General features: G+C 46.0%; 1 protein-coding gene and 1 pseudogene across 3 annotated transcripts; both read right to left on the bottom strand.

The window, feature by feature from the left end:
• Positions 1 to 2,986: 2,986 nt before the first annotated feature.
• Positions 2,987 to 3,983, bottom strand: LOC311601417 (14-3-3 protein theta-like; annotated as a pseudogene). The gene has a single exon. The product of its transcript is annotated as a 14-3-3 protein theta-like (transcript).
• A 14,058-nt stretch (positions 3,984 to 18,041) lies between these two features.
• On the bottom strand, positions 18,042 to 21,773 carry RIPPLY1 (ripply transcriptional repressor 1). 2 transcript variants are annotated; one of them, XM_084790825.1, is made up of 4 exons: positions 20,680 to 21,773; positions 19,749 to 19,824; positions 19,096 to 19,163; positions 18,042 to 18,660 (listed from the first exon to the last, which is right to left on the bottom strand). In XM_084790825.1, the coding sequence occupies exons 1-4, from the start codon at positions 20,856 to 20,858 to the stop codon at positions 18,441 to 18,443; spliced, it is 543 nt and encodes a 180-aa protein (XP_084646951.1). In that variant the 5' UTR covers positions 20,859 to 21,773; the 3' UTR covers positions 18,042 to 18,440. The 2 variants fall into 2 exon arrangements, with proteins under 2 accessions (XP_084646951.1, XP_084646952.1); XM_084790826.1 differs by having other exon boundaries at positions 18,042 to 18,549.
• Positions 21,774 to 22,439: the final 666 nt, after the last annotated feature.

Here is a 22,439-nt window from a genome sequence, read left to right as displayed (position 1 = left end):
CACTGTCCTGAGTTCAATTTCCAGCAACCACATGATGGCTTATAACCATCTATAATGTGATCTGGTGCCCTCTTCTGGCCTGCAGGTGTACATGCAGCTAGAGCACTGATACGTAAAATAAATAAATAAATCTTTTTTAAAATGCACGTTACCTTTACATAGTTTTAATTTTTTACTGAAAATGTTTTAACTCCCTGCCCCTTACTTCGTAAAAGAAGAATTTTGCTATGTAGTCCTAGATGGCCTGGAATTCATAAGCTCTTTCAGTGTGCTTTAAACTTGTAGCAGTCCTCCTATCTCAGCCTCCCAGATCTCAGGCCTCCCAGGTGCCAGTATCACCTGGCAGCACGTGGCACCATGCCTGGCTCTGTCAACGTTTTCAAAACTACAATACACTGTCACGAAGCATAGCCATTTTGTGTCCTCTCACTAGTATCTCTCCAACTTCCTTTATTTGCCCTCTAACCTCTGCCCTGAGCCACCATCATCCCATTTTTCTGAGGTTAACTTTAGGAGATGAAGTCTGTATGTTGGAGAGATATTTGTACTTCCCATGGTCCTTCCAGTGCTGTTCACGGGAACATAAATAAGCAACAGATGAAGGGATGAGGAAGAGGTGGTGCGCATGCTCAGCCTTTAAATAGAAAGCAGCCCTGCCATGTGTGATATGAATGACTGAGGGCACCAGCTTAAGTGAAGCCACCCACAGAGAGACAAATGACAGATGATCTCACTTATATGTGGAATCTTAAAGAGTTGATGCATTTTGAATTTTTTTAAAATAAAGTATGCGATTTAATGCGAGCTTCAGCGTTTTGTGCTTCTGCCTGTGCAGTTGTTGCAGCACCATTTTTGGACAAGCGTTCTGTCCTAGAATTGCTTTTATGCTTTTGAAAGAACTCAATTTGCTCTTTGTGTGTGGGCGTATTCACTTTCAGTTTTTAAAGACTTTTTTTTTCTGAGTATCAACCTCTACATTACGTTTTCGTCTTTCTTTATTGTTTCCAGGACTTCACAAGATTATCCCATTGTCTTTGGCTTTTGTTGGTTCCATGCAGCTGTCAGTTCTATTGTGGCTCTTTTGAGGCTAATGTACTTGGTTTTGGTGTTTTGTTTACTTGTTGTTGTTGTTGTTGTTGTTGTTTTGCCCTCTAACTGGCTAAAGCCTTAACATTAATCCATAAGGACCCATGTAAACCTTCCAAGGAGCGTTTGGAAAACAACTGAAGATAAATTGTAATCTCACAGATATGTACTTGCAGATAGGATCTTGTCGTTCATGTAGTTAGTTTTTAACCCGCCTCTTTCCTTTATAAAATATTAAGTACTTATTTATGAATTAATGACAAGGTCTCCATAGGCTGGCCTCAAAGGGCTGGGATTTCAGCTTTAACCACCATGCCAACTTTAGCTCTCTTTTTTTCTTTGTAAACAATGTGTTTCATTTCATTTCTCTCTTCCCCCCCCCTCTCTGTGTGTGTGTGTGTGTGTGTGTGTGTGTGTGTGTGCGCACCAGCTACACGTTTGGGTGCCCAAATAGACCAGAATAGGACATAGAATCCCCTGGAGCTGGAGTTATAAGCGTTTGTGAGCTAGCCAATATGAGTGCTGGGAAGTGGACCTGAGTCTTCTGCAAGAAGGATTCCCAACCACTGAGCAATCTCTCCAGTCCTTATATTTCTGTAATTCTATTGTCTTCTTTCTCAGTTATGGTGTTTTCAGCTGCAGGCAGTTTTCTTGATTCCATAAAAAATGAATTTTCCTCAGAAAATTCTAGATTCTAGACTCAAGAAGGAATGTTGTAAGTTCAAATCCATCCTGGTAACTTAGTGAGGCTAGCTTAGGATACTATATAACAAAGTTCTCTCAAAACAAACAAACATGCTAAGGGTAAAGATACTAAGTATTACACACACACACACACACACACACACACACACACACACACACGACAAAAATTGAATTATTATGATACTGAAGTTCTTTGTACAGTCTTTATTAAAGGGTTAACGTTGGCCTAGAGATTGCATAGCAAGTAAAGGCACCCACTGCTTTGCCTGATAACCTGCTTTGATCCCTAGAACGCATGTGGAGAGAGTGCAGAAGACCAGCTCCCTCACGTTGTCCATGAGCCCTGTAGTAAACACATGTTGGCAAACATCCGTAGACACAAAATAAGTAAATAAATGTTACCTTTCATGTTTTTTAAAAAATAAAATGTAGTTTTATTTTGTTACTCTGTTGCTACATAGGGCAGAACATTTCCATAAGGCTCTTTTGGGACTATGGACAATGATTAGGAAACACACACTATAGTGGTCCAACTCTCTAAAGAGCAATCACTGGACAAACTGGACACCCTCTCACATGTGCACAAATCTGCATGGAAAAGTACTGAAGTTTAGACATGGACTTGTGTACTTCATTTCTCCTTTCTAGTGTGTGGGGTTTTTTTTTGTTTTGTTTGTTTGTTTTTGTTTTTCGAGACAGGTTTTCTGTGTGTGGCCTTGGCTGTCCTGTACTCACACCAGGCTAGCCTCAACTCACAGAGATCCACCTGCCTCTGCCTCTCAAGTGCTGGGATTTAATGCGTGCATGCCCCCCCTTTCTAGTGTATTAAGAAAGGACGTGCATTTTAATTTACCCAAAGCAATGCTTGACTTCTGGCAGCAACATGCTACTTCTATTACAGGGTAAGGTGAATACGAAGGCAGAAGGTGTATGTGAATTTTTATTGGGTAGGAGGTTGCCAACTTAAACAGCAGCAAATGAAGAATGCATAAGGAAGCTCCATGTTGTCACTGACAAATGCAGCTTCCAGAACATGTGACATAGGAGACATTTCAATCTGGCCCAAGCCAGGATGCATTGAGTGCTTTCCCATTCAATCTAAAACTTCTGGGTCCCTACTAAAATGGAATATGTAGTAAAAGCATGGAAAAGTTGCTTCCGGAAGGAAAACCCCAAAAAAGGGTCAAAGTGGGAATGTAGAAATCAAGTTATTATTACAATCACTTTAAATTGTAATGCACTACATTTCCATATCTTCACAGTAATACAAAACACAGCCACTTGCAGAACTGGGTTCAGATTATTTAAATACCAACTGTGCTGTCAGTCCTCTACACAAGTGTCTGGAAGTTACTCGTGTTTACATCAATGAGGCTATTGATACTTTTCTACAGCAGTAACTGCACACCAGGAAGGCCAAGACAACACAAGCCAAGGAATGGAGTTTTCCCAAAGCTGCAGTGTGAAAAGACTGTGAACAGTTGATCCCAGACACACAAATGGGCTTCCTTGCAAGAGGAAATCCAAGTGGAATAAGGAATGCAGATGTGAAAAGGTTTTCTTGAGGGGAAGGAGGAAGGCGATCTGGATGCCTTGAGGTTTTAGTCCCCTCTGCTACGTCACATTCTTTGCCTGCACTGTCTGAAGTCCAGAATGTTAAGTTGTCGCTAAGCAACTGCCTGATGAGGGTGCTGTCTTTGTAGGAATCTCTGTTCATTATATCAAGCTCTGCTATAGCCTCATCAAAAGCCATTTTAGCCAGTGTGCAGGTGAGCTCTGCACTAGTAAGGATCTCATAGTAAAATACAGAAAAGTTAAGAGCCAGCCCCAGGCAGATTGGATGTGTAGGTTGCATCTCTTTCTTGCTTATATCAAATGCCTCTTGGTAGGCTCCTTGGGAATTATCGATCGTTTGTTTTCGATCATCACTACAAGAAACTTCATCAAGATAACGGGAAATAATCTCCCTTCATTTTTAGATAGAAGACCTTACTCTCTGGCTTAGTTGCATTGGCTATTAAATACTTACCCAACAATTCCAGGACCTTGGTGCAGATGGACCTCAGCTCCAACTCCACTTTCTCCTGATAGTCCTTGATCAACTGCAGCTTCTTGTCGGAGGTGTTGGCCACCGACAGCAGGTTGCACTCCTCGTTGGACACCTCAGCGCCCTGCTCTGTCACAGCTTTCATGTAGGTGGTCCTGTCCTCTCAGCTCTTGGCCTGCCCCTCCCCCCTCCCCCCCCCATTTGACCATCTGGATCAGCTTCATCTAATCCATGGCAAGTCAGGGCAAGTGCTGAGCCTGATTAGGGGGAGTCTTCCTTATAGTCTCTGTGGCCACTCCAGAAGTCAGCTTTCATGCTTTTGTTTTGTTGCTGTTGTTGTTTGTTGTTGCTGTTGTTATTATATTTTGGGGGTTTTTGGGGGGGGGTGTGCTTTGTTTGGTTTTGGTTTTGGTTTTTCAGGACAGGGCCTCTCTGTAGCCCTGGCTGTTGTAGACTCACTTTGTAGACCAGGCTGGCCTCGAACTCACAGAGATCTGCCTGCCTCTGCTTCCCAGAGTGCTGGGATTACAGGGGTGTGCCACCATGCTGGGCAGCTTTCCAATTTTGAAAAGTGGTTTTTATCATATAACAAGGCACCCAACTCTCACTCCATCCCTGCCCTCACACACACACACACACACACACACACACACACACACACACACACACACAAATTTAGGTTCAGGGATTAAGGGCTATTCCTTTTTTAGACATGACGATACTAAACCACTTGTCCAATATATTACTGTTCATATGACAGAATTCGAACACGTAACCAAATCAGGTCTCTCAATAACCTGTGCTCCTTCCTTTCCATCACATTATCCTCATCTCGGAACTATTAAACTTGAGTAGAACCTACTACACTATAGAGAAGACAATGTAAAATCCCTATACTATGGAGGTGGATGTGGGGAACTGGGCTGTGCTGGTACTGACCATTACTTGTTTTTGTCTGCAGTTGAAACATTGTGCTCCACTGGTTGCCTTCATTTTCCTTGTTTTGAGGCTCATTATTTGGCCCTTGGTTTGCTCCCTCTTGGGGACTTTGCACAGTGCTGTTCGATTGCTGGTTCCTCCCCTATATAAGCAGCTCTGTTACTCCCAATAAACCGCATTCTCTTAGCACGAATGACCCACTGTTGTGTGGTCTTTTCAATCTGCAGACCCTCGCCATAGCCTAGACTAGCAGTGCGGGCGCTGCAGATGGAAGCCAGAGGCTCTGCAATTCAAAGTTATCTGCCTTGGCTGTACAGCATACCCAACACAAGCCTGAAGTGCACGAGGCCCTGTCTCAAGAAATAACCAAAGGAGAGTAATTTTGTATTGCAAGCATAATTTGTTTTCTTTTGACGTGCGCAATAGTTTCCCAAGAATGTTCTACTGATCAATCAGGTTCCCATGGTGCGTTCAGAGGAAGTTTTCATTATTATCCTATGACAAAGGCCCTACTCCCAGACTAAGAATTTCACTGCATGATGCCCATGAGAATGCTACTAACAATCGGATGGAAGCTTTCTAGAGATACAGCATTTAAACTGATTGAGTGAAGGACAGAAAAGCAAGTGCTATGTGTTCTTACCTATCATGTGGAAATATTGGAGAGTTTCATGGGCACTAGATGCTGAGAAGGGTGCGAGAATATGCGAACAAAGGGAATTAGAAAGTGTAAAGATATGATTGAGTGGGACGATAACTCCTTATGTTCTATATAGAGGAGAGTGGGTTACTGACTAACGGGAATCAATAAAATATCTCAAAATAGCCAGTACACAGGAATTTGAATGTCTGTAACACAAAGAAAGTTTTTGTTTGTTTGTTTGTTTGTTTGTTTGTTTGTTTTTTGCGTAAGGGACAGATGAGCCAAGTACCCAGATCCTACCTTTACTTGTTATTATAAATCCATTAGAATATCCCCTTATAATATGCACAGTTACTGTGTCAGTTTAAAATTTATTAACTTATTTTTAACCACTGAATAGTATTCCATTGTGTAAATGCACCACAGTTTCTTTATCAGTTCTTCAGTTGAGGGAAGTCCCGGTTGTTTCCAGGTTTTGGCTATCACGAAAAAAAAAAAAAAAGCTCCTATGAACATAGTTGAGCAAATGTCTTTTTCGTGTGGTGGAGTGCCTTTCGGGCATAGCTATACCACAGGTGGTAAGCTGGGTCTTGAGACAGCTGATTCTCCAGGTAGGGATGGAACTGCTGCTGAACCTCTGACATACACTCTGGAGGCCACAATTTGGTCACTGCCCCTTGGAAGGATGGCCTTGTGGGCACACAGAGGAATGGGATGCAGGTTACCCTGAAGAGATGTTATAGGCTGTGGCCAGACAGTGGGGAAGACAGTGTCAGAGGTCTAGGGGAGGGGAAGAATAGGGCAGAAGAGAGAGGGAGGGTGTTAGTGGGAAGATAAGAGATAGGGGAGTACAATTGGAGTGTATGTGTGAATAAGTGAGAATAAATAAAATATATTTAAAAAGAAAAATAAGTAAATAAAAAGGAAAAAAAGCCTTTTCTGTTAAGTTTTGACTGCCTAATAAAGATTTAATTCCAATCTCATGCAGTAAAAGAAAAGTTATTAACTTAAAAAAATAATTTGGGGGACTGGAGAGATGGCTTTGTGGTTAAGAGCCCTGGCTGCTCTTCCAAAGGACCCGGGTTCAATTCCCAGCAACCATATGGCAGCTCACAACTGTAACTCCAGTTCCAGGGGATCTGACACCCTATACCAATGTACATTAAATTTAAAAAAAAATTTAAGGAATTTTAATTTAACTTGATGTATGTCCTGGTTCCTCAGAAGTCAGCAATGTGTGAGGGTAGTGAGTACATACCCTGTTTTAACCCACAGCAGACACAGGGTAGGAGCCAAAGTCTCCAGAACAGATTTGGCCTGACCTAACAATCCAGTGGCTCATTGGACTGTGTCATGGTTCACTATGATGACTCTGCTCACTAATGACAGGAGGCCCAGGACTTGATTTCCAGCTAATCTGATTAGTAAGTAACTCCCACGTAGAAAGATTGAAAGCAGAGATATAGGAAGTGCCTGGCATTACACTTGACAGTACTTGCTATCTGCCATAGACCATGACTGAAGCGTGGAGAGAGAGTTAAAAATGTTCCAATTCCCGACTATTAGACAGTGTGCCGTTGGTGTTCCACAAATTGAAAGCTTGGGTTGCCATGGTGATGAGAGACACAAAGAGAAATTCGGTGTCACTCAGAAATCCAGCAAGAGGAAGTAACAAGATTTCCCCTCTCTGCAGAGCCAGGCTTGGCCAGGGCTCCCATATCAAATAAGGGCTAGGCCGGGGGGGGGGCGGGGGGGGGTCTTTGGGCTCCGTGATTTATCACAGTCCTGCTTGGATGGCTGCCAGTATGTTAGAATGAGAGGAGACAGTCAAGTTAGAGTAAGAGACTGACTGTCAAGCCCATGTTCTCTTCCCCTGAGTCATGTCAAGTGTCACTGAGAGCTCTGAGTTATTTATTGTCACTCCCCCGACCCCGTGGGCCTGCCAAGAGATGCTGCTTCTGGGATCCACACTGATGGCTCAAATCAACACTTCCCAATCTTTGCACCAACTAGAGATAGGTTGCCCTTCTGAGACCTGGTGGTTAGTTCCAACAAGAGCTGAGTGGCTAAATAAATCCGGCTGTGGGTATGGAGCAGTGCTTGGGTGAGGAAACAACTTTTGTGTCACTTCAGCTGGGTCATCTAACCTTTGAAAGTGTTCTTGCCCTGTATTTTTAAGCTGGTATCTTTTAAAAATTCATTTAGTCATTCACTTTACATCCCAATCACATTCTTCTTCCTTCTCTCCTCTCAGACCCACCCATCCACCCACTCACCCATCCTCTTTTCCCCTTTTCCCTTTCCCCTTCTCCTCAGAAAAAAAGGAGGCACCCTACCAACCCACCCCTGTACATCAAGTAGCATCAGGACTAAGAGCACCCTTTTCCACTGAAGCCAGAAAAGGCAGCACAGCAAGGGGAAAGGCAGGCAACAGAGTCCATGTCAGAGATGCCCCGCTCCCCCGCCCCGCCCCCCCCCTCCTCCCCGCCCCGCTCCCTAGGGATGTGGCTATTCTGAGTCACCAGGCCTAGCAATTCTTTTACGTGAATAATTGCAGGTTGACCGTTTACCTGGGATACAATTTAAGCCTCTGTGGGAGCAGGAAATGGGGCAGCAGAGTGCAGCTGTGTGGCTTTCAAAAGGTCAGGCATGGCCTGAGGTAGAAATGAGTCACACTAGAACAGAACCCAGGGCCATAGGTAAATGCGAGCACTGATGGGAAGCACTGAGCTTGACAGGAAGACTCTGGGTGCTGGTCCGGCTTCCTGTGCAGCCTGGAATACAGCATGCCCTCTTTCACCGCACTCCATATTTGTGTGTGTGTGTGTGTGTGTGTGTGTGTGTGTGTGTGTGTGTGTATGAAAAGAACCAAATGAAAGCCCGAAATAAAGTTGTTCTAAAACGCAGAAAGAGACACATGCCTGTGTGAGGCAGTATTAACATCTGCAAGAGACAGGAGATGTGCAATTGGGAGTCTTAAAACTATACCCAGAGAACACCTGGAGCATTAGCCTGTCTGAGCCACAAGTGCTAAAATAGGGCATCTTCTTCTTTTTTCACTCATGACCCCTTTTCACTCAATGAGATTTTGCACAGCCTTGGGTATACACACATGTACAATAGTTATACGCATTATTTACCTATAATAAACTGTAAAGATTTGGTATTTTAAATTCTTCGGTGTACACAGAATTGGGTATGATGACTCAGGAAGTAAAATCCTTGCTGTGCATACCTGATGACTTGAGCTTGACATCCGTATCCCACAATGGAGGAGAGAAGTGACTCTGAAAAGTGGTCCTCTGACCTCCACATGAACACCACGGTATGCTTATCGCTGCACGTACACAGGCAAGCATACAAGAACAGCAAGAGTAAGGATGAAAACATACTTGCTTGCAAATGAGTTTGATGTGCCTGTCTGTTTTTATCTAAAGAATTCAACTGTGGTGGAATATTTGATCCTGCAGGCTGTGGGGGCACTTTCGATTGCATAATTATTGGTGCTGATGATGGATGCCACTTTACCTATGTATGTAGCACAAAAGGCTAAAAGTATGTTAGAACCATTGCCCAAATTGTTGGAAGTGTATTCATTTGAAGCCGAAGTTTATTTAATGATGGTTTTAATGAAACTCAAGTTAGTGACCCCAGAGGCAATGTTAAAAAATAATTTATTTATTTTTATGTTCTGTGCTTTGATGCCTTAACTGCATGTATGTCTATGGGAGGGTTACAGACAGTTATGAGCTGCCATGTGGGTGCTGGAATTGAACCCAGGTCCTCTGAAAGAACAGTCAGTACTCCTAATTGCTGAGCCATCTCTCCAGCCCAGCCAACAACATATATTAAAACCAACCATCACACAAGTTGAAAAATGAAAGAAACTGGTGATTCTCTGTTGACTATAACCAAACCAGAACAGCTCTATAGGAACAGAGAACTCCTTCTGGCTAGCAGAAGCATCACAAAAGGCCCACTGAGTCAGGCATTCCCTAGTGCCATGGTGCGACAGCATGTACAGTGCAAAGTGTGCATGTCGTGTGTTAAGCAGCAAGGCTCTAGTGACGCTGAGCAGTGCTCCATGGTGAGCACTTTTTCACATCAGTTTTGGCTGCATTCCCCCCTCTTTCAACTCCTCCTAGATCTTCCCACTGCCCCACCCACACAACTTGAGGTTTGTCCCCCCTCTCTCACAAAAAAATGAAAATCAGAAAATACAAAAATGTCAAAGCAAAAAATTACACACACACACACACACACACACACACACACACACACACAATGGGACCTGCCGTGGAGTGTCGTTGATATACCCAGTGACCCTTTGTTGGAGAAAACTGATTTGGGGAAGTACTTTTTGTTTTGTTTTGTTTGTTTTTTGAGACAGAGTTTCTCTGTGCAAGAGAACTACTTCTTTATATATGCACTCAGAACATTTGTACTGTTGACAAAACTTTTTGCTACCCCCAGATTCAGTTACACAACCCCACATAGGATCATGACCCACAGTTTACAAAGCTATGCCCTGAGCTGGGGAGCAGTGGTGCACACTTGTAACCCCAGCACTTGAGAGGCAGAGGTAGGTGGATCTCTTTGAGTTCAAAGGCCACCATGGTCTACAAAGAGCGTCCAGGGCAGCCAAGGCTGTCTCGAAAAACCAAACAAAAAGAAACTATACCTTACATGATTGCTGCCAGTGCACCCTTTGGGACAAGACAGAGAGTTTGGGGCAACCAGAGACATAACAAAAATAAAGAAAGTAAACAGAGTAGGGAGGGGAATTGAAGCTGGAAATATAACTACTCAGTATGTGTTTAAAACAGAACAGTGAGCCTGGTTTGGTAGCACAGGCCTGTAATGTCAGCACTTAACAGAAGAAAACAGGATGCTCACAAGTTTAAGGTCCTGTTCAGCTGCTATGTGACAAGTTCAAGGTCAGGCTGAGCCATCTGAGTTATCTACAAATCTGTGTGTAATATATATATATATATTGGGTCTAAAATGACGAAGGGAAGGAGGGAAGAAGGAAAGTATGAAGGAGAAGGGGAGGAAGGGAAACTCAGCCTTAAGAATGAATGTTCTAGTGAATACTTGGCTACAGAAGAGAATTTTTATCGAGGTTTAAGATTTAGCTTTAGTTTAATTCCACAGCCTGTCCCCATAACAACCAAGCTCTAACATTTGCTGCCCAGGTATGCCGCCGCCTGCTCCTAGCCTCAGCTATTTAAGTGCCAGGGGTGGGAAGACAGCTTAAACTCAGAAGATGATGTCCAGCGAGACCCATGGGAACAAAACAAAGTGCCAAGAGGGGATTTACTTTTGTAGGTTTCGGTAACGTGTGATTTGTGATGCAGTTACTGTGTCAAATCACGTAGTAAACCTGTCAGCTGTATTGGGTCTATGGATACATTAAAAATCTTTTATAACATGCCAGTAGGCTACAATTTAATGGTGTTTTTAAAACAGTTGTCCTACTGAACCATTGAAAACGATTTCATAAATATTAATGGTTTCATCCTAGTCTTGTGTGGCAAGTTCTTAACATTTTATATGTGGCCCTTAGTTTCCCCCATGGAAGAAGAGTTATTTTATGGTGATATTTTTCCCTTTTATGCTATCTTCTTAAGCTTTCATGTGTACCGTCTTCAAACAAGATTTCTGAGTGTGTTTCTTAGAATTTTTACTATTACAACCTGTCTTTTTTTCATTCACTCAGAAAAGGCAAGCGGCTTTCCATTATCATCATAGGTAAGAGCAAGTTAGAACCCTAAAAGTGTAAGTTTGGGGTTCAGCCACCAGAGGGTGCTGTGTCTCTTTCTGATAAGGGACACCAATTGAACTTGGGGTGCGGTGTTGGGGGCGCGGCTGTCCACACGGTGTGATTCCAGTTTTAGGGTTGACTCTCAGTCTTTTTCAAACCACAGCTCCACTCTTCCCCCTCTGGCTTCAGGTATTACCAATGGCCGGTATGGGTGACAATTCACACACATCTTTTTCCTTGTCGTGTGTAGGAGGCAGCTTGCCTGCTGTGCTCTTGAGGGCTTCTCTGGGGGAATGGAGAGGACCCGAGTAGTCAGTTGCAAGTCAGGACTCCTCCTCCCCACCCCCACCCCCCCACCCCCGCCCGTATGTGCACTGTCACAGGTCTCTGGCTGACCCGCTGCTGCTGCTGCTGCTGCTGCGTGACTAATGGCCAGGCCACTGCACTTCTCTGAGTCAAATGTCACCCACTCTGAGGGGCTTTGGTGAGGCACCTCCTGAGCAGAGGGTGAAGGGTGAAAAGCCGGCTAGGGAATGCTCAGCAGTAGTTCAGGGTAGTTTCCCTACCCTGGTGGAACATGGTCAGGGCAGCTGAGGCCTGCCCGATTCTCAGCCAGCTGGCGTGGCACTCAGGTGATGCTAAGACTCTCATCTCTGTCACCAGTATCCCGCCCCTGGCAGCATTATGCGTATACCTAAGTAAGGTTCTGAGTGCTTGATTCTCTCTGCTCAGCACCAGATTCCAAAAGTCCCTTCTTCTGTGACCCCTTTCACTGGCCTTCAGCTTTTCCTGGCTCTTGGCCCAGAGCTCTTCACATCCTCTGACTCACTTCCCTCCAGGCACAACTTAAACTTTTTCTTCTAGACCCTCCCACAGGACCTTTGCCAAACTCTGTTCATTTCACCTCCTCAGGGCACAGGCCTTCAGACCTGAGGGTCCCAAGTCCCACTTTTACCATTTCCCATCACGTAACCACAGGCAAATGCTGTCATTTCTCAAAGCTTGCCTTAGCCAATTAGTATTTGTGAGCAGACTCCCCCTGTATTATCTCTGAGCCTCCATTTCCTCATCTATATACTAAGGGTGGTAATGGCTGTTATACTTGGGGGTGTTATAAGGGTTAAATGAGATGATTCATATAAGTGCCCGGGTTATTTATTTTTTATAAAAACTGCTTTAAGCCTAAGATTCCCTAACTACCCATGCCTCACAGTTGTTGTATGAAAGTTTCAGGTCAAGTCTCCAGGCCTGTTGCTTAGAAACGCTTCAAGAATCATCTGTGAGCTGGGCACAGTGGCACCCGAGTGTAATCCCAGCACTCGGGAAGGCAGAGGCAGGTGGGTCCCTGTGAGCTCGAGGCCAGCTACAAAGCAAGTCCAGGGTAGCCAGGGCCACACAGAGAAATCCTGTCTCAAACCAAAACCAAACAAAAAAAGAAAGAGGTTTGTAGCTTTTACAAAGGTACAAAAAGAAGAAAGAAAGAAAGAAAGAAAGAAAGAAAGAAAGAAAGAAAGAAAGTAATAAACCCAAATAATGCAACATCAAAATTTTAGGACAAAAATTGTAATCAAGTAACACTAAAAAGAGTCCTGAGAAACCTCAGCCCTGCCGCCTCTCGGCCCCGTGCTGCCTCCAACCTTCTTCCCACCAACACTCAGAAGAGGGTAAAACCTGGAGCATCTGTCCCAAGAAGCAGGGCTCTTTCCACATTCATTTAGAATCAAACTAGTCTGCATTTTATCGAAACAAAACAGAAAGATGGACAGACAGACAGATGGGCAGATGGCTAGACGGATGGACTGACAGATGGACGGAAGGACAGACAGATCGACAGGCAAACAGATAGATAGACAGATGGACTGACTGACAGACAGACAGGTTGACTGATGGACAGACAGATAGACAGACAGACGGAGGGAGGGACAGATGGTCAGACAAACAGACTCACGGACAGACAGACAGATGAACAGACAGACGGACGAACAGACAGACAGATAGACAGACAGACGGACAGACATGGAGAAAGGGTTAAAAATGTTCCACTTCCCTAATATTAGACTGTTCCTTAAATGCCTATTGGGAAGGGATTGATCTCAATGCTGGCGCCTCAGCTTGGGTTGCCATGGTGATAAGAGACTGAAGATCAAGTAAAGGCACAAAGAAAAATTCAGTGTCACTCAGAAATCCAGCAAGAGGAAGTAACAAGATTTCCCCTCTCTACAGAGCCAGGCTTGCCAGGGCTCCCATATCAAATAAGGGCTAGGCTGGGGGGTCTTTGGGCTCCGTGATTTATCACAGTCCTGCTTGGATGGCTGCCAGTATGTTAGAATGAGAGGAGACAGTCAAGTTAGAGTAAGAGACTGACTGTCAAGCCCATGTTCTCTTCCCCTGAGTCATGTCAAGTGTCACTGAGAGCTCTGAGTTATTTATTGTCACTCCCCCGACCCCGTGGGCCTGCCAAGAGATGCTGCTTCTGGGATCCACACTGATGGCTCAAATCAACACTTCCCAATCTTTGCACCAACTAGAGGCAGAGGCAGGTGGATCTCTGTGAGTTCGAGGACAGCCTGGTCTACAACACAAGTCCATGACAGCCAAGGCTACACAGAGAAGCCCGGTCTTGAAAAACAAAAACCAAAAAAGAAAGAAAGAAAAAAGAAAAAGAAAGAACATGGTTCTGCCATGCCTCCAAGTCACTTTACCACCTGTGCTCTTCGGGATGCAAAAAAGTTGCATCAGTGGCATCACCAACTACCCACACACCCTCGGCTGGACCTCTGCGGTTAGACTAGACAAGTAGTCCCCTTACCTCCCCAGGTTCTGGTAGTAAAACTTTGGGCCTTGAGGCTGGAGAGATGGCTCAGCAGTTAAGAGCACAGGCTGTTCTTCTAAAAGAGCCAGATTTGAATCCCTGCACACAGACATGGTAACTCACAACTGCCTGTAACTCCAGATCTAGGGGATCTGTGGATCTTCTGACCTCCTCATTTGCATGCTGCATTGATATAATGGCAGGCAAAAATCCACATATAACAAACTAATTTTTAAAATTTATTGGGGAATTCTTGTTAACAATTTTTCATTTTATAATTTGAGCATATTTTCCCTCTCTCAACACCTCCCATATCTTCCCCACCTCCCTATCTAATTTTTTTTATACAATTCCCCATTAATTTTTTTTCTGAGACAAGGTTTCTCTGTGTAGCCTTGGCTGTCCTGGACTGGCTTTGTAGACTAGGCTGGCCTCGAACTCACAGTGATACGCCTGCCTCTGCTTCCCTGATTGCTGGGATTAAAGGGGTGCGCCACCATGCCCAGTTCCCCATCCATTTTTTTAAAAACACAGTGACCTTAATGTTTTAATATCTCTATGCCCTGGCACTTGTTGCATCAATGTCCATATTGAAGGCCCAGCTCAAATACAGTCTCGCCTTCAATGGAAGTTATTGCCAAGTAAGGAGCAATGCAAGCTGGGGTGATGGTGCATGGAGCACTAGGGTGGAACAAGTAGGAAGCACTAGAAATCCTCTGGGGTTTGTGCAGATGTTTTCTCCAAATCCATGCCTCTGCAGTTGTTCTAGGGTAGCGGGCTCACTGGCTCTGCCTAGTTAGAGCGGAAAATTCTAGTCACTAAGCAACTGTACAGAGGGGAAGTGGACTGGAAGCCATTTCAGGACACGAGATTGGGAGGAACATAAGACAAAATGTCAGTCCAGTAAACAGCAATAAGAGGGGGGGGAGGAGCAGTAAGGGGAGGGAGAGCGAGAAGCATTCCCTGGAGTAGGGAATTACTACTCAGGTGCTTTCAGGACTTGAAACCTCTGAGGATTTATGGATTCATAAGTCTATGCTGTCTAATACTTTAAAACCAAGGATATTGGGATTCCAAGGATTTTAAATCCTTACAACCTATGGTGGAAGAAGAACTTGAGCAATTTCTGAGCTACAAAAAGCTAGCAGCTTAGGACCTAAAGCGAGGTTTTTAAATCGGAACACTGGACATCTTAAAATGCTAATCAATCCTCCTTCGGTTTGAAACCTTTCTGGGTTTTTGTTTTGTTTTGTTTTGTTTTGTTTTTTTACCCTTGGGACGGTGTTTTCAAATTGTCTTCCTCCAAGTCTAGGGATCATTGAAGGTGTTTGTTTCCAAAAGAAAAAGGAGAGAGCTTGCTTACAGAGAGAGAGTACAATAGCTCAGGGGACTGGGATGGGAGGGTGTGGGGGTTGGGGGGCTGGGGGGCTGGGAGGGTGGAGGTGGGCGGAGTGAGAGGGTTCTATCTCCCACCTCCATCCTGCAGCTCCATTTTTGTCTTCCCTCCCTCGGGCAGCTCCATTTTTATCTGATTTACACGTTCGACTTCTGCATTCAATTCAGAAAAAAAGAGGTTTCCTGCTAAAGACTGTCAAGTTTTAAAAGCTCTCTCCCAGGACAAACGAGGCTCAAATCTAAGGAGCATTGGAACACAGAGTGGCCCAGCAAGCCCCAGTTGGCCTTCCTTGTGTTTATTGTTTATAAACACTGCAAGCTTTTCTTTGACTGGTAAACTATTAAATGAGGACGAAGATTAACCAAAGAGGCCTGCGACATACTCGCAAGGTAAGTAACTCAGACCCTGTCACCCTCAAGCCTGAAAGCACATTTCTTTTACATTATCAATAGTCCCCAGTACAGACATTATCACTATGTGCCAGGGCCTGTGCTATTTTCTTTACTCCATCTCATGGAATCTGCACAGCCACATGGACAGTAACCGTCCCCATAGCCTCATGCCATGGATAAATAGTCTGTTGCTCAGGGTGGATTAGTAACTCACCCAAGGTCATTCCTCTGGCTCCTGGGAGATTCCACTTCACTTACCGGAAGACACAGAATGGGCTAAAGGAGTTAAAGTGGTCAAAGTCCAGTTGCCTGATAGCCTTCTTCTAAGACCAAGGTTGAGTTTTAACCAATAGATGCCACCCCAGGGCATGGGTTTGGTGGCCTACTCCAGAATGCCCACCCCGCTTAGGGAAGTCCCAGCCAGGGTTCAGAACTAGAGCAATTTATCTCAGGTTCCCAGGGAAGGGAAAAGAAAAGAGCCACCATTTTACTTTCTCGTAAGATGTTGTTAGCGTTTCCCCTCCACAGTTAAGGAACGCTTTGAGAAAGTGAGCAAGTGGATCACTCGTGCTTCTTCCAAAAGCTGCTCTGAGAACACCGGAGGATTGTTCCTTTACGATTTTTTGAGCCTGCTTCTGTGCATTGAGTTAGGCTGGGAAGTTTCATGGGATACTGAACACAGGTCCCTGCAAAGGGAAGGAGGAGGCAGATGCTATCATAGATGAGACAGGGCGTGTGTGAGGTTACCCAGCCTGGACTCGGGGACCTGGAGACAATCCCCATAAAATGGAAGGTACTTCTATTGAATGAATGAGAGTTTAAATGGCCTTATAAGAGTAGAAAGCCACCAGGCGTGGTGGTGCACACCTTTGATCCAAGCACTAGGGAGGCAGAGGCAGGTGAATCACTGAGTTCAAGGCCAGCCTGATCTACAAAGTGAGTCCAGGACAGCCAAGGTTACACAGAGAAACCCTGTCTCAAAAAAAAAATTGTAGAAAGCCATTGCAGGCAGGTGTTTACAGCCTCAGAGGAGTTAGAAAGTATGCCACATTCTTAAGGCAGAGAGATGAGTCTGAAAAGAGAGGCAGAAAGGAGGATTAGCTGCAGGCACTACGGTATACACCTGTAATCCCAGTGAGTGTTAAGGCAGGAGGATTGCTGTGAATTTGTGTCCAGCCTGAGCCACATCGTGCTCAGACAGCCAGAGTTACAAAGCAAGACAAAGCCAAAAACACAAAAGCAGATGATTTTAAAAGGCAGAATACTGGGGCTGGAGAGATGGCTCAACAGTTAAGAGCATTAGCTATTCTTCCAGAGGTCCTGAGTTCGATTCCCAGCAACCACAACTGTCTGTGATGGGATCTGATGCCCTCTTCTGGTGTGCACGAAGACAGAGCACTCGTGGATACAGAATTCATAAATAAATAAATAAATCTTTTTTTTAAAGGCAGAATACAGTAAAGGCTTTATTCATGAATGCATAGCATTGGATGTCTGTATTCAAGCACGTGTTTTCCTAAGTAAAGCTGCCATAGTGCCTCATGGTAATCTGTGACCCCCCAAAGAAGAAGAAACCATAAGTCTAGTTGTTGGTGAGGCAAGACCATGACCTGATTTGGTAGCCAGTGTGCAGACAGATTGTGAAACACAATTCTGAAAGCAAGAAAATTGTTGACAAGTAACTGGGACAGGGCTAATATAGCTCGGGCTATGGTAGATACTGAGAGAACCAAAGAGATACAATTGACAGGATTTAATGGGTGCTTAGATATCCCTCCTCATATGGAACAACAGCCCCCCAAGGACTCAATGAGAAAACACCTCTCTCTTTACCCCAGGCCCCATTCTCTACCGGCAACTCACAAGCTGTCCCTTGGGGGGCTTTGTCTTTCTCAGGTGTCCTTGAATTTTAATCAAGCCCGATTTCACAACTGGCCAGAGAGGCTCTGTCCCCACCATTACATTCTCAGAGGAGAAAAATGTGTCATCTGACCTCAGGTAGAGCAACGAATCGGCCTTGAGTTGGTCTCTGACCCTCCCGCCTATGGCTTCACAACACGGGCAGAGTTCAGTTAAGAAATCAGCACAATTCCAAGAAAAGGCAAACATCATTGCATTTATTTTTCTCCTGACTTATCTTAGGCCAATACCCAGAGTGGATGAATAGCAGGCAAAGTGGGATGCAGGTCCCCAGATAAGCAAATTCTCAAGATACCTCCTTCCCCTCCCCTCCCCTCCCCTCCCCTCCCTTCCCTTCCTTCCCTCCTTGGATCTGGTGTTGGTGTCTTTGAAAACTGGGAAATCAAAGGGCCCCGGGGAGTGACAGCTCTCTTGTCCGAGGGCATCCCTGGCTCTGGTATACCTCCTGAAGGCTTTAGAAGTTAGGTCTTCCTGACTCCCCTTCCAGGTCTTAGGAAACTCCTACTGTTGGCACAAGAGTAGCCCAGACAAGAACATGCCAGAGGCCTAGACTGGCAGGCTGATCAGGAAAGCCGGGGTGAGCTAGATGGCCTCGGGACACTGGTTTCAGTCCAGAGAAGCTGCCTCTGGAGACTCTGCTAATCGATGCCCTTGGAAACCTGCCAAGCATAACTGGGACTGCTTCCACTTGGACAGGTCATGGGGGCGGGGGCGGCGGCGGTCAGGGGAATTAGCTTCATGTGGCTTCATGTGGTTCGGCCTCTGGTACCCTCTCAGACTCTTCTGGCCCTTGTTCATTGACGTCTTCCTCTTCATCCTCTTCCTTGTCTTCCTCTTCCTCCTCACTGTCAGAATCGTCATATAAGTTAATGGTAGCCTGGACAGGGAAGTTCTGTAGTAATATCTCCCCAGAACTGTACAGATAGTCAAAGGAGCGAGACTTAGGCCAGAAGAGCCTGTGGACAGAGAAGAAACAGGGTACCTAACTTAGGCCAGTAGGGCCAAGTAGGAAGGCAACCCTTAGCGAGGTTCACTAGCTGCTGGAAAGGGCTTTGTCACAGAACCTTTGCAGTTGTTCCAAAATGGTTCCAGGAAGGAACGTCACCTATGACAGCTCTACAGCTGCAGTGGAGAGTGGGTCACCGCAGTGTCGCTGAATTCCAGGCACCCCTAACCATGCCATCACTCCAGCCCTTCTTTTCCTACTAAGGTAATCTTTTATTCGTAGGGGGGTGTCACAGGATTTCATCTTTAGAGCTCAGTGACAGGGAGGGCACCTGGGGAAAGTCACTTTGGCCTCTTTCCTCCTGCGGCATGCATGGTTTTGTCATGAGCATACATAATGCTCGTGGCTGTTTGTCACATTCCGAACTTGGACACCAGAAGCTTACCTGACAGGGTGACGGAACTTGGAGTCAGCAGCCTTGGTGGCCTCAGCAGCTGTTGCCCCACCAGCAGCCTGTCCAAAGCAAAAGGTAGCATGTGGCTTAACTTGCCTCTCCCAAAGCAAGGGTCAGAAATCTGCAGGTTCTGACAATCTACAAAATGCTTAGGCATCTCTCGAGAATCCAGCCACCTCCCAGCCCTGCCCTACAGCAAGGGCTCTCTGTCTTAGATCTGGTTTTTTTTTTAAAAAACAAGTAGAAAGGGTCATTGGGGTTGTTTTCTTTCCTGACCCTGTTTCAGTGCCTGGTTGGAAGCTGTCCGGGGGACAGATTCTCTTAGAGGATAAAACATTCAGGGAAAAGAATGAGAGAGCACTGAGGCAAGGTACCGTGAGGCCTGGATTCCAGTATCAGCTCTACCACACGCTGGCTGTGAGTCCCGCCCAGGTCCCTTACCCACTCTATGCCCTCATCTTCTCGTCTCATTTGTCATGGAAACCTTGGCCCTGCCCCTCCTCCCAGAGCTGCTGTGGGGGATGAAATAGTAATGGAGTTGATAAACTGCCGCCCCACATTGGCAATCTTGGACTGGAGATCTGAGAAGGGGCAAGGGTAGGTGTATGTATCAGTGAAAACGTGTCAGGGAGCCTCGAACTCACCCCGTCCGCTAGACTTCTCATCTGCCTTGGTTGGTCATTGGCAGAGGACAGCCAGGGTCTCCAAAGAAAAGCTCCTCTGAGGGAAAGAGGAGAGACATCAGTTGGCAGGCTAAACACAGACTTCCCCTGAAAGTTTGGCTCATGAGTCATCTGCCCCAGGGTACCGTTTGTTCGCTGACCACTGAGTCAAGGCTGACACAGATACCCCTCCTCTCTACTCCAACAATGTTATCGCTGCACTTATCCCACTATTTTGTGCTTGTCTGCCTGAGCTGAAAGATACGTACAGGCATCTCTGAATCCTTAACCCCCCGAACAATGCCTTGTGCATGGGAGGGACTTAGCGAAAGTTTGGGGAATGGGAGTGGGAAATATTTGGAGGAGAGACCTTTGGCACCAAGTAGTAGAGAACAGAACCCCGCCATCCTCCTAGCTGGAGAAAGGGTCCAGACAGCCCCCTGGGCCCATTGCTTCTCCTCTCGACTTCCAGAGGCAAGGAAAAGCAAATAGGAAACTCGTGGCTTGCTCAGGACAGAGTCAGCACCCCCAATCAAAGGCCTCTTTTAGACTTTGGCCCTTCCACTCTATGTCACCTGTCACTAGGTCCCATAGTCCAGGTTGCGTTAAGCCTAATTTCCACAGCAACCTCTCCTGTTTCTCCACTGAACTGTACGGACTAGCCTATGAGGGTCAGGCTACTTGGCTTTCAGCTTTGGCAATGTCCACTGTCTCTCTGTCCCCTCCTATCACCTGGAGTGACGAGAGAGGTGAAACATTCCAGCCAAAGGTATAGGGGGAAGGTTGAGGCTCTTTGCTGTCTGCCCCCTTCCAAGAAAACAGGACCGCCATCACCACCGGGAGCATCTTCCCTTCTCCCACCCCCATCTCCCTAAGACTGAGTTCAGGCTATCAAAAGCTGAGTTCCACTTACCTTTCATTCCCAGACACTTCTTGTCCATTGATTCGTTGTTGGGCAGGGGCTTGGGCCGGGGCCGGGCCAGGCGGAGCAGCAGCAGGGGCTGCAGGGGGAGCAGCGGCAGCAGGGCCTGCAGGGGCTGCAGGGGCTGCAGGGGCTGCAGGGGGAACAGCAGCGGGAGCGGCAGAGTCCATCCTTGAGACACCAAGCCAGACAGGCTGTAGGCTCTTCCAGGTCGCAGAACCTACGGGACTCTTTTGGCTTTTCCCCTAGAGACCCTTTTATAGGCCCTGCCTTGACTCATCAATTATTCAGGCAGTGCCTGGGGTGGGGGATGTGGGATGGCGGTGGTGCAGATTCAGGGATGGGGCTCCTGGAGAGAGAGAGTTCTGTTCTTGAGTGTGAAATCTCTCCCAGTTGAATAAACAGGGTCCTGATGGAAGTGAGGGGTCTGCTATAGCTCCAAGTCAGAAAGGAAAACAAAAGAAGGGGTACATTTCACACCATTTGTGTGATTTCCCCCGAGGCAGTAGAAGGGCCCAAGGTAGGGAGGAGGAGCTGTCATTAGCGCGCAGGTTTGTCTGGACAGAGGGCTCGGGGACATGGGCCTTTAGCAAAGCTGATTCTCTCTCGCTGAGAAAAGAAGGCTCTGTGAAGAGTGAGGGACTCACCAGCTAGTTCAGCTCAAATCCCAAGTAAATTTGCCAGGTGGACCTGATACAGGGTCATGCCATGAAGCATGTCATGTGGCTTAGAGTAAAGAAGGGTTCTGGGTGGGGCAGATCCAGTCTCCTGCGGGGTAAACCTCAAGTCATCTTTCAATGCCCCCCCCCCACCACCTACCCTGACTGCTCAGTTGACTTGCAAAAGTGCCTAGAGCCCCCTCGGCCCTCAGTAGAAAGTGGTGTGGTGTGGGGAGCAGGCGGGCGGGCCGGGGAGTTTGCAAAGCAGATTCCAAATGGCACAGCTCAGATTCTAGTTTAGGAGTCCCAGGTGCTGGAGGCTGGGAGGGTTCTGGCCAGCACTGAGCTGCCTGAGGGCCATCCCAGGCCTCAGGCCTCTCACGTGAGACGAGGGTGCTGGCTCAGTGGTCCCCCAAGGCCCTGCCAGCCTGAACACTCTGTGACAGGAGCTGGGTATTGGTACTGACCAGGGGAGAGCCAAAAGCTTTGTGCAGAGTCCTTGGCATGCGCCAGCTTTTGGGTCTTCGCCAGGACGCTTTCAGTTACAACAACTGGCAGGCACTTCATGCTTAGAGGTTTCAAAAATATTCCTCCTGACCTCAGTGGCCAGCAAGCACCTGCCCAGATTTAGTGTCTTGGAGATTCATCACAGCCTGGTTTGTAATGTTCAAAAATTAGAAACAACCTCAGTGTCCAATAATAGGAAAGCCATTAGATTTATTAATTGTGGGCAATCTTGTAATCACACACTGAGCAGGCTGACCAAAATCATGTTATTGATGTATGAAAATTGTGAAAGCTAGATGTTAAAATGGATGACTAAGTTGATTCAGGGGTTCCTTATCTAGCTCCCATCCCCCACCACTCGGCTTGACTTTTAACCTCATTCAGATCTGTACAATAAAGAAAAAAAAATTAAATACAGAGTTAAGGATATGGCTCAGTGGTAGAGCAAGTGCCTACCAGGGTCTAATCCCTAGTACCAGAAAACAAAATTTAAAAAGAAACTTCATATTACAATTGTCCTGGTGGAAGAATGTGTAAACAGCTCATGTATGCAAGAGCAAAAAAAAAAAGTTTCAAAAATATCAC

The sequence above is a fragment of the Acomys minous genome (genome assembly GCF_964271855.1).
Source record: "Acomys minous genome assembly, chromosome: 7".
NCBI lineage: Eukaryota > Metazoa > Chordata > Mammalia > Rodentia > Muridae > Acomys > Acomys minous.
The sequence above is the reverse complement of the archived record's forward strand: the minus strand, read 5'-3'. Positions and strand labels throughout refer to the sequence as shown.

Coding starts and splice junctions, on each gene's coding strand:
- RIPPLY1 (XM_084790825.1), bottom strand. CDS start 20,858: ATGGACTCTGCCGCTCCCGCTGCTGTTCCCCCTGCAGCCCCTGCAGCC. Junction 19,825..20,679: donor GAAGTGTCTGGGAATGAAAG/GTAAGTGGAACT, acceptor TCTTTCCCTCAG/AGGAGCTTTTCTTTGGAGAC. Junction 18,661..19,095: donor AAGTTCCGTCACCCTGTCAG/GTAAGCTTCTGG, acceptor CTCTGTCCACAG/GCTCTTCTGGCCTAAGTCTC.